Source organism: Cotesia glomerata, linkage group LG9 (genome assembly GCF_020080835.1).
Source record: "Cotesia glomerata isolate CgM1 linkage group LG9, MPM_Cglom_v2.3, whole genome shotgun sequence".
In the NCBI taxonomy this organism is placed as follows: Eukaryota; Metazoa; Arthropoda; class Insecta; order Hymenoptera; family Braconidae; genus Cotesia; species Cotesia glomerata.
Genome location: NC_058166.1, coordinates 7,230,612 through 7,241,987, shown reverse-complemented (window position 1 = coordinate 7,241,987; position 11,376 = coordinate 7,230,612). Strand labels below are relative to the sequence as shown.

The 11,376-nt window shown below is 32.7% G+C and overlaps 2 protein-coding genes across 2 annotated transcripts; one reads left to right on the top strand and one right to left on the bottom strand.

The window, feature by feature from the left end:
• Positions 1-1,646: 1,646 nt before the first annotated feature.
• LOC123272192 (uncharacterized protein F54H12.2-like) lies at positions 1,647-2,171 on the bottom strand. Its single transcript, XM_044738892.1, has one exon. It carries the CDS (start codon positions 2,169-2,171, stop codon positions 1,647-1,649), a length of 525 nt encoding a protein of 174 aa, XP_044594827.1.
• A 3,632-nt stretch (positions 2,172-5,803) lies between these two features.
• On the top strand, positions 5,804-6,601 carry LOC123272191 (uncharacterized protein F54H12.2-like). The gene has a single exon (XM_044738891.1). It carries the CDS (start codon positions 5,804-5,806, stop codon positions 6,599-6,601), a length of 798 nt encoding a protein of 265 aa, XP_044594826.1.
• Positions 6,602-11,376: the final 4,775 nt, after the last annotated feature.

The window sequence follows — 11,376 nt, the reverse complement described above, 5'->3', positions numbered from 1 at the left end:
TAATATATATATTAAAAACTAGAAGGAATGAGGTTTTTTTTTTTCAATAATAGCTAATGTTTTTATTGAGATATTAATTTTATTTTTTTAAAAGATAATATATAAGTTTTTACAAAAATATTCTTAATGCTAAATTACATTTTTCAAATATTAATCAACACTTGTTTGATTGTATGCCAGACCCTCTACCAGTTAAATTTTTAAAGGGTCTCTCTTTAATTTCATTTATTATTAATCTTATTTCTAACTATGTTCTTAAACATTTTTAAGAGTATTCTGTCGTTTTGTTCTGTGTTGCCATCAAACAATTTACAAAATGATGATAGGGAGTTGTTATTAGAAAGCCAATGCAAGACAGCAATGCAATATTGACCACAATAATTAGAACAATAATTTTGTAAATGCTGTTTGTTCCATTGGTATTTTCTACAGTTTCTACGCAGTCGTTGAATAAATCTATGATCACTTGGTGGGCGTCCAAAGCTGTCAAAGTAGGTCCCATCTCCATGTTTATTAATGAATAATGCGACACAGTGAGATCCCGGTTTTGTGTGATCATCGGTATTGACAATGATTGAATACGGTTTAGGCCAGATCCATGGGATCTTATCTGCGGGATAGAATCCTCCAACAGTTGCATCGGTATAAGGTAAAAGTCGTACTAATTGAAGAGTGTCCATAAAATTGTCTGTACAGCGAGGTATCACACTGAATACTGATTCATCTTCTTAAAACTTTTAGTTATATACTTTTAGTCAAAATTACCAGTAATAATTTTATCTAATAATCGAGGAAGCGAATGATAGACCGTAACTATATACGAAGTATACACTATTTTCTCTTTAATTATAATCCACTATAACCTGTCGTGATGAATCAATTTCCAAAATGTTATCAAACTCTAAGTATGTAATACAGTTTACATTAACTTCAAGAGCTTTACTAAAACGTACTTCTAGTCTGAGACTTCCGTTCTGAACTAAATTCCAATGAGAAGCCAAATTTGCGGATAGGTCTGGTGTTAAATCAAAAGCATAAAGAGTGCTTCCATATTGATAATCTAAGCGTGTGATCCATGAACCCATATTTCCGAAATGGACACCCGTTCCACTAAATAAGGTGTTATATGCTTCTACCTCAGAGTAATTATCTTTACCAAATTCTGGCTGTAGCGCCCTACCCAACACTTGCTGGCCATCGATGTATAAACAAAGATAGTTTAATGAAAAAGTTTGAAAATTGAAAGTATTATGTGTTTTGGAACCGTTGTATGCTCTATTGTCCACAAAACCAACTATTATTCTTTTAGGTAATTGGTCTAATACCACATTATCGATAGTATTTCCAAGTATTCCTTTGGATAAAACAAACGATTTTACTTCAACTCTAGTAAGCGGATACTTTGTGAAGTTGTTAATCTAATCCTCAATCGTTCTTGCATGAGCTATTAAAATACTCGGGTTAATTTTCACTCTTCTCGTTATTAACATAGCTTCCAAAAATCTGACAATGTAGTTATTTTTACTTCCATTCATAAGACAAAATGTATTTTTTGATCTTGAAACTTTAAACTGAATTCTCATTTCTACTCCGTTAAGTAAATTTATCTTGGATTAAAAACATCACAATGTAAATGACCCATCATTTCAAACGCTTTTCCATTCGCTGTGAATGTTCATTCTATCTTTTAGACCCTTATTTTTATCCTTTTCTACACTATCAAATTCTCCTAATGTATCCATACTCCACAATGCCATTTTAAGATGAGTAGTTTTTGCATCGACTCCATAATTTAAACATGATTCAATATAAGCTCTATAAGCGTAGGCATTATTAGGTGGTGAAATCATTTTTTGATTGAAAAAGACATCTACTTGATTAAACATTGAATGTAAAAAATTATTTATTGGACCCACAACATCATTTTCAGCAGCTGTACCATCACTTTGTACAATTTTTGCTTTAATTTTTATCATAGTATGTGATAAGTCAATGTATTCTTCACCGTGTCCAGGTATAACAAATTCTATCGGAGTATCGTCCGATAAAGATGCCATAGGGTTGTAATATGTCCATTGCGATTGTTCAATACTTGTTTGCGTTGGAGGTAGTGTGAATAAATCTAGTTCTGATTTTGCACACTCCTCTGAGTGAGAATGTAAAAATGCCATTTTGTATTAATTAAATATGTCATAAACGTCACGCTTCTTAGATTTTTTCACTTTGCGTTTATTTTGCTTTGAGGTTTTTATTTTTTTTTTGTTAACTTTTTTTTTCTTAGAAATCTTTTTTTTACTACTAGTACGCTTCCGCACTCTCCCGCGACTACTTGCTTTATGAGTTATTTTACGCATTCGTTGTCTTTTATATACCCCGATCCACGCATTATATTATCCAATTTTTCTGATGCCTTTCTTTTAAGTCGCATCCCTGTTTCTGTAAGTCTGTGTTCCAATGATTGTTTGAAAGGAATTTGCCCTGTTGTGACGTCACTCAATACATTCATACCTGCATGAAGAGCCTCTTTTCCTACAGGTCGTGCCGCTTTACCGAGAAAAGGGACAACTCTGCGAAAGAGTCCTCCAAGAAAAGCACCTATAACATGACCGTGTTGATAAGAACCAACATAAACTTTGTATAATTAGGAGAGCCGTAATTATTGGTGATAGTCATTCGGTATGAATATAAACTTGTTTCTAAAGTTACTGCTCGTAATAACGACTAATTTATGTCTCCAGTTACATATGGAGCACAAATATCGCAATAAATGAAAAATCTATCGGTATCCCTCTTGTCAAGCTGAAGGGTCTTTCACTTACATTTATATATTCATAACTATCACTGTCTTTTTGTACCTAAAAAGAAAGTCTGTTTGATTGGTTCTATCGTCATAGCGGTTAAAACCTAAAATATCTAATAAAGTTGGAGATAACAAAAGACGATGACTGGTATCTTTACATTCCGGAGGTTTACAAATTCTTTTTACAGTGGTAAATCCTGAATCATTTATTTTAAAGTGAAAATGATCTGCAGTATCAGGGAAGTTATTCAAAGCTGCGATGAATTTCCTTGGGTCTGTATAATGTCCTCTGGGTAAGTAAAAATCTGAATATATATCAGGAACTCCATAGACGGCAGGGCCAGCGCTAACTAAATACACCCCTCCTTCTTTTTTTGACTGAATGTGAAAAAAACTTGCAGGGAACTGTATTTCTTTTAGTCCTACTACCCATCGCCCTTCCAATTTAATGTGATCTGGTAGCATTGTTGTGTAATGAGCTGCCGTGTTGTCCGGAAAATAATTCATACTACTATCACTTGGTAAAACCATAAGAAACTCTGTTTTATTCATTCTGATATTGTTGATGCAAGAATCCAAGAATTGAATTTATCTGGATATCCTTGCCACTTTACTAAATACTGCTTATTTTTACCCTTTCCCTTGGATTTAATTATTTTCTCAATTAAAAATTCTTCTTTTTCAAGGTCCTTAATCACTCGCACTATTTCTTGTTCATAAAAAAAACCATCAATCACTTCTCCATTTAAATCTTTTAATTCATAAGTAGGGATATTCTGACGAAGTTTAGTTTTAGTAATTTGAAAAATTTCTTCTGTATAACCAGCCTCATATCCTTTCTCAAACGTTGACTTATATTTACTGATTCGTACATAATCATTCACCTTGTATTTAAAGGGTATTTTCCGAGGTTTAACTTTTGGAAACTTTTTTTGTATATTCATCAGCGCCTCTTTAGCATTACTTAGAGTAACTGCTGCAGGTTCCATTCTTATTGAACTATGCTTCGTATGATTATAGGCTTCAACTAACTGTTGTAAAATATCAATGTAGCGGTAAGTTTTGCGATGAGTGAAATATCGCCACATTCTTTCCTTAAGGGTTCTATTAACACGTTCTACAACCGCAGCTTTTACATCAGGGTTACGTGCAGTTCTAAAATGTATTTCTTTTGATTTTAAATACTCTTGTACACTACCTGCTACAAATTCTTTTCCTTTATCGCTCTGGATCATAAAAGGTATACGACCTTTACTACGGTCAAAAATATTTTTAAAACCTTGTAAAACTGATTTTGCCGACTTATCTAATAAGGGTTCAACCCATACATATTTACTTAGGACATCTATTACAACTAAGATAAATGAAACACCATCATTATAAGTTTTTAAAGATTTTATTTCTACAAGATCAGCCTCCCATACATCATCTATATTGTTCACATTATAATGTAACCTTGGAAATTTACGTCTAGTAGGTCTATGCCTAGTGTAAGCATCTTGAGTAGCTAGCCAATCATTTATTTTTTCTTCAGGTATATTTTTTTTGAATTTTTCCACTAAATTACGTGCTCCGGAGTATGACACAGGGTTAGAAGGGTTGTAGTACTCTTTTTCAAGATTTTCTTCCTCTACAAGCGAAGCCATTTAAATGAATTTTTATACAACTGTTTTTTATTGCCACCGTTTTGCAGAGTATTGTTCGTGAAGGATAGAAAATTTTGTGAATTTCCTAATGAATCATTACTTCTCATGTTACGCTTAGGAGTAGAGGTGTCAATAGGTAATTTTTTTAAACTTGGTAAACTTTTACTCCAAAAGCTACTATTTCCTACAAATTCTCTTGGAGTGTTGATTTCTTGTAAAAATGAAGCAAAAAAATTTCTACCTGTAGCCTTTACAGTTTTTCTATGACGTACAGCATCATTTATAAGGTCAACTATATTAGCACCTGGTATTTTACGGTCATCCAAAGTCACACTTCCTTTATCATCCCACTTTAACCGTTTACCACTATCTACAGACTCAATATGACGCAGAATATTTTCCGCTGCTGTTTGATAGGTTTTTGGGACACCATTTACTATGTCAGAAACTTTATACGATTTATTTTGTTCAGCAATACTATTATTTATCGCTATACTACTAATTTCTTGAGCTCCATTAATGACAGAAAAATCAGTAGTGTCAGGAATAACTTCATTATTTTCAATTTTCTCAACCGTAGAATTATCCTCGTGATGTTTATTCTTGAAGAATAAATAACGTCTTAATAATTCAGAATATTGTTTTACTTTATCATGAGTGTTAATGTCTAGCGAAGTTTCGTTCAAAATTTTAGTTAATTCCGCATCAAGACGAGTCTCTGGATCCCCTGGAGTTTGAGACGTTGGCAAATAATTATTACTAAGAGAAGTTAACACTTGTTCAAAATTTTTTGGTACAGATTTCACTTTATCAATATCCTCATAAGGAATAAGCACCATCTTTTTCGCATGTTCCATAATTTTAGAATAGATTAGTCTATTCTAGCATAATTAGCAAAGTTTATGTTGGTTCTTATCAACACGGTCATGGTATAGGTGCTTTTCTGGGAGGACTCTTTCGCAGAGTTGTCCCTTTTCTCGGTAAAGCGGCACGAGCTGTAGGAAAAGAGGCTCTTCATGCAGGTATGAATGTATTGAGTGACGTCACAACAGGGCAAATTCCTTTCAAACAATCATTGGAACACAGACTTACAGAAACAGGGATGCGACTTAAAAGAAAGGCATCAGAAAAATTGGATAATATAATGCGTGGATCGGGGTATAAAAGACAACGAATGCGTAAAATAACTCATAAAGCAAGTAGTCGCGGGAGAGTGCGGAAGCGTACTAGTAGTAAAAAAAAGATTTCTAAGAAAAAAAAAGTTAACAAAAAAAAAATAAAAACCTCAAAGCAAAATAAACGCAAAGTGAAAAAATCTAAGAAGCGTGACGTTTATGACATATTTAATTAATACAAAATGGCATTTTTACATTCTCACTCAGAGGAGTGTGCAAAATCAGAACTAGATTTATTCACACTACCTCCAACGCAAACAAGTATTGAACAATCGCAATGGACATATTACAACCCTATGGCATCTTTATCGGACGATACTCCGATAGAATTTGTTATACCTGGACACGGTGAAGAATACATTGACTTATCACATACTATGATAAAAATTAAAGCAAAAATTGTACAAAGTGATGGTACAGCTGCTGAAAATGATGTTGTGGGTCCAATAAATAATTTTTTACATTCAATGTTTAATCAAGTAGATGTCTTTTTCAATCAAAAAATGATTTCACCACCTAATAATGCCTACGCTTATAGAGCTTATATTGAATCATGTTTAAATTATGGAGTCGATGCAAAAACTACTCATCTTAAAATGGCATTGTGGAGTATGGATACATTAGGAGAATTTGATAGTGTAGAAAAGGATAAAAATAAGGGTCTAAAAGATAGAATGACATTCACAGCGAATGGAAAAGCGTTTGAAATGATGGGTCATTTACATTGTGATGTTTTTAATCAAGATAAATTTTTACTTAACGGAGTAGAAATGAGAATTCGTTTAGTTCGATCAAAAAATACATTTTGTCTTATGAATGGAAGTAAAAATAACTACATTGTCAAGATTTTGGAAGCTATGTTAATAACGAGAAGAGTGAAAATTAACCCGAGTATTTTAATAGCTCATGCAAGAACATTGGGTCAAACAACTGCAAAGTATCCACTTACTAGAGTTGAAGTTAAATCTTTGTTTGCGTGACGGAGTATTGCACGACGTTGTTCGGGTGATGCGTATACAAGAGCTTGAAGTAGAGCTGCGTTTTTACGGCTGAAAGGTTTACTCGCAGAATTCCTACGAGAAGATCCTCCTCCTTCCATCATAAACGTAGAACTGGTACATTAGTAGAAGAGTTAACTGATTTTATACTATTAACTTTTTTAGGAATATAAACATAATGATATTGATCCGTTGGAAATATACATGTTCTAAAGCGACAGTTTTCGGGAGTAGATTGTTTAAGATCTAAGAGCAGGTAGCCGTGTGCTTTTGATGTAGCATCAAAATAAGCTTCTTGTAAAAACTTGGGGTCTTCTGGATATACCTGTCGAGCCAAGTGAAAGATCTGTGCTCTGTCGCGGGGATTTTTAAATACTACAATATAGTTTGTGTTCAGAGATATATCTCGCTGGCCTTTTCCTTGGTGGAATAAATTTTGTGACAGAAACATAACACTTAAATTTTTATGGTGGCTGCCTTTAGTAAATAAGTCGACAATAGCACCATTTGAAGATTCTCTCATCAGATCATCAAACACTACTAATTTTGCTGAACCATCGTCAAAATCCCCGGGTTGTGGTAAACCTTCCCGAAATTCTACGAATGATTTATCATACTCGTCGTACCCATGCTGCCATTCGGCGTAGTAAAATATTATCTTATTGAATTCTATATCACAAATCTTATGAATCTCTTTGAGAAAACGTTTCACAAAAAAAGTTTTTCCACATCCTGTTGGTCCGCAAATGATTGAAGTAAATGGATGTTTCCACCTTGGGTCCATTTCGAATTATGGATAGAAATTAACTTACAACTATACTTATAGGAGAAAGTAACTTAATCTAAGTAAAAACAACAAATTTATAATTGTATATAATTTATTGAGGATTTATCAAAAATTTTGTCGAATACAAGAAGGTTTTACAAAATATACAAAAAATATATAAAAATTTTACAATTTTTTTTTTTTTTATTTTTTTTATTGTAATATTTAAAAAGAAATACATATTATTATTATTATTATTATTATTATTATTATTATTATTGTTATTACATATTTTTTCCAAACAGTTTAATTTTTTTGGTACATGGTTCATTTGCAGTTATTTGCGGTCCTCTTTTTTTATTTCCCTTCTGAATTTTGACGATTTCCTCAACTATTCTATTCATATCGTGAGATAAAGCAGTCGCTCTTTTTTCTTTGGTTTCAGCATCCTCTAATGACAAATCAAAAATATCTTTTGACTCATCTTCCAGAGTTATCACTGGAACTGCTGTAATGTCAGAGGGCTCCTCTTCTTCATCCAATGTAACTATTGGTGTAGATGTAGTGGCTGAATTCTCCTCCTCCGTCTCCTTTGCATCCAAGTCATTAATTTCTTGGGTTTCACTCAAATCTGAAATTATAGAAATACAACATAAATATATACATAAAATCTAATAGGAAAATAGCATAAAATATTATACATACCGATTCCTCTAATGAAGAAGGCCTCTAAAATGTTATAAAGCAATTCTGATGACTTCTCCAGGATGAAGTCTGAAAGTCCGCTTTGTCCTGAAAAATAAAAAAAAGTTTATTACAAATTCAAAAATATTGCAATTGTCAACAAAATTTTGATAATTACCTTGATGACTATATGCCATGAGAAATGGGCCGATATTGATATTCTGTTCCATCGAATAATTGTTATTGATTGTTAAGACAATGTTTGCGCCTGTCTCCTTTAAATAATCCTTTAAACTTGTGGATTGAGCGTCAACTGCATCTTCTCTGATAAATTCTTCGGCTAACGTGAGAGCTGAAGTAAAGGACTTCTCTCCAGGACTTGTTTGGGTGGAAGTAGCTAAGGGGCCCTCGAGGACTCTGTGTGTCCAGCCATCCACACCAACCATAATTTGGCTATCACTCACTCCATAGTCAAAACTATCATTATTAATACTATTGCTTGATTCGCAAACAAACGCATCATACGCGTTTAAAAAACACTCATCACTAGCGTCTTCCCAACCGTTTTCCATGTTTTTTTTATAACACAACACAAAACTCAAAAGGACTTTATACTCAAAAAGGAAGATTGAGAATGAGGTTCTTTCCCCAAAACAGTAAAGCTTTTGTAAGCTACCCTCCCCTCCCCACCACCATCTTAGTTTTGGTCATCATATGGTATTTTTCCCTCATCATGGTATAGCGTAGGAGGATAATATGGAAAATAATGAATTCCTACCCCCCAGACATTATCTTTCCATACATCCTTCACTGCCATTGGGTGTTCAACTATCCCAAAATCTAGAGTAGAAGACTTTTTCATCTCAATGATTTTTGTAGTGGAGTTGAATTGCATCAGAAAACTAAGATGTTTCAAATCTATGGTTTTTGGTAATTTGTCACAATGAGTCAAAATAAAAGCACATGTTAAACTACGTAGTGATGGGGGGTCATGTCTCACTTTCCAGGATCCCTGTTGATAATAGTTTTCTCCTAGTCCCGATGGTATACATAATTGTGGAATTTCAATAGATTTTTCAAAGTGTCTCGATTCATCATCTACTAAAGCTGAAAACTTCCAATTTTTAATGTACACTCCTGACTTGTCTGATTTACATAATTTACACTGATTTTTCTCACTTAAGGTTTTTTGAATGTGTATTTTCGCAATGGTAAACTTGTACACTACTTGTACATTATTTATTTTCAACTTCCGCGTAATTATCCTACGTCTACGCTCTGATAGCACATCTTTTAGGTTTTTACCACATAATAGCTTTAAATTATAACCTTGGAAAGACATTTTCAGATAACAAGGATATAACTAGAAGCTGATACAAAATTCAAAATTTTCCCTAGGATAATAGCGTTCTCCCCTCTCTGTCATTATATAAACATAATAACCTGTATAATAATTGGTCTAGAATATCCCCTCTCCTCGTTCAAATGCTATAAATAATAGATAGCTATAGAATACATACCCCTTCCCTTTTTAAAGTCATTAGAACTATTCTGTTACAATTAGTAATCAGTTTCATCTTGTAGCTCCTAACGCAAGTATTGAAAATGGAAAGTCACCAGTTTGTATATTTATCAAAAGTAGTAGCATTGAATAAGTCACAAACCAAGCAAGTGTGCTGTGGTTTAAAGTATAGTGAAAATAATTTTTATCCGGTGGTTCAAATAATAGCTACTCATTCAAGAAGCCTAATTCAATTAAATTTAAACGAATGGAAGAAATTGTGTTCTTCATGTGATACATTTTCAAACTATTTTCATGAAGAATTAAACAGCAACTTTTATCGAAAGTTCTGTTCTATTCAGTGCGAAGACCTGAGAATTGACTTTTCCGAATTTAAACAACAGCGTTGTATTATATTAACTCATCAAGATACACGCATTTTCTTACTAGCCCAAACAACAAACACATTAAAGTGCATCAATCAAAGTATCAACCATTGGCTCGACCATCTTGAGCAACTTCCTATTGGGGACTACATAAACACCATAGAAGAAAATATATCAAGATATATTCTGAAAAATCTTGTACCCAAGACCAGAGAAACACCAAACACAAATACAATATCAAAATATTTTGAAAAACATTTTCTGGATTTATTCAAATATAACGAGAGGACTCCTTCAATTCACAGTAATCTTGGAGATCTTGGGTTTTCATTTTTCTGGGAGTTGCTACACTACCATGAAGAATTTGTTCAAAAAATAGTACACAAAGTTGACAACCAGCTGTCTCAACGCTACAACCTGTATTATAACGCCGACGAAGGACAAGACACATGCTATTAATATGGACCCTATATTTTTACTATTATTATCATTATTACTATTATCATTATTATTATTGTCATTATTATCAGTAGTAATATTATTATTAAGATTATTAAAATTTCTCAATGAAAATGTCTGTTTTTATAAGGTTGCAGCTGTATGTGAATTTGATAAATAAAAAAAAAATATTATATACTTGTTGTTTATTATTTAATTATATATTTTACATCAGATATAATTTTATCGTTTAAATCTAAATCTATAAAATCATTAAAACCTAAATTATAATAATAACTATCTAAATTATAATTTTGCTGTTCTTGCAACAAATAGTTAATCCAATGAGCATGGTTATCATCGCTAACAATATTAAATTTTTCAGTGTACATTCTTCGTGATTGAATCTCACACTCAATTAAATACCATAAATTACAATCTCCATATTTCTTTCGCATATTATAGAAATGATAAGTTCTTACAATATTTTTCATTTCACTATAATGCGCTTCACAGTATTGATATTTTTTATGGCAAAAATTTTTACATTGAGAGTTATAAACATATGCTCGACATGGGTGTATAGGAAATACAATTTTATCATATAAATATGTAATCATCTTATTCCATTTATACATATACATGAAAAAAGTATTAATCCACATATTAAATCGAACACAGTAAACAATAAGATTCTTACTATAGCCACGTAATATAATACTATGGATACAATTTTCTAGTATGACTTCTGCAGATCCTTGTCTCCGAGGTTTATATAACATCACACTTCTCCAAGACCCCCTGCCGAAACAACCACATGTTTTCCTTTATACCCATCCTAACTTCCACATTTTCCCAATTATCTCAAGAAAACACCAAGACCCCCCCGAACAGGTCCCAACCTACATCTTTATATTTTAAAACCCCTAATTAATACTCACGACAGCTGTCAACCAAAAGACCCAGACACCCGCTCAGATTA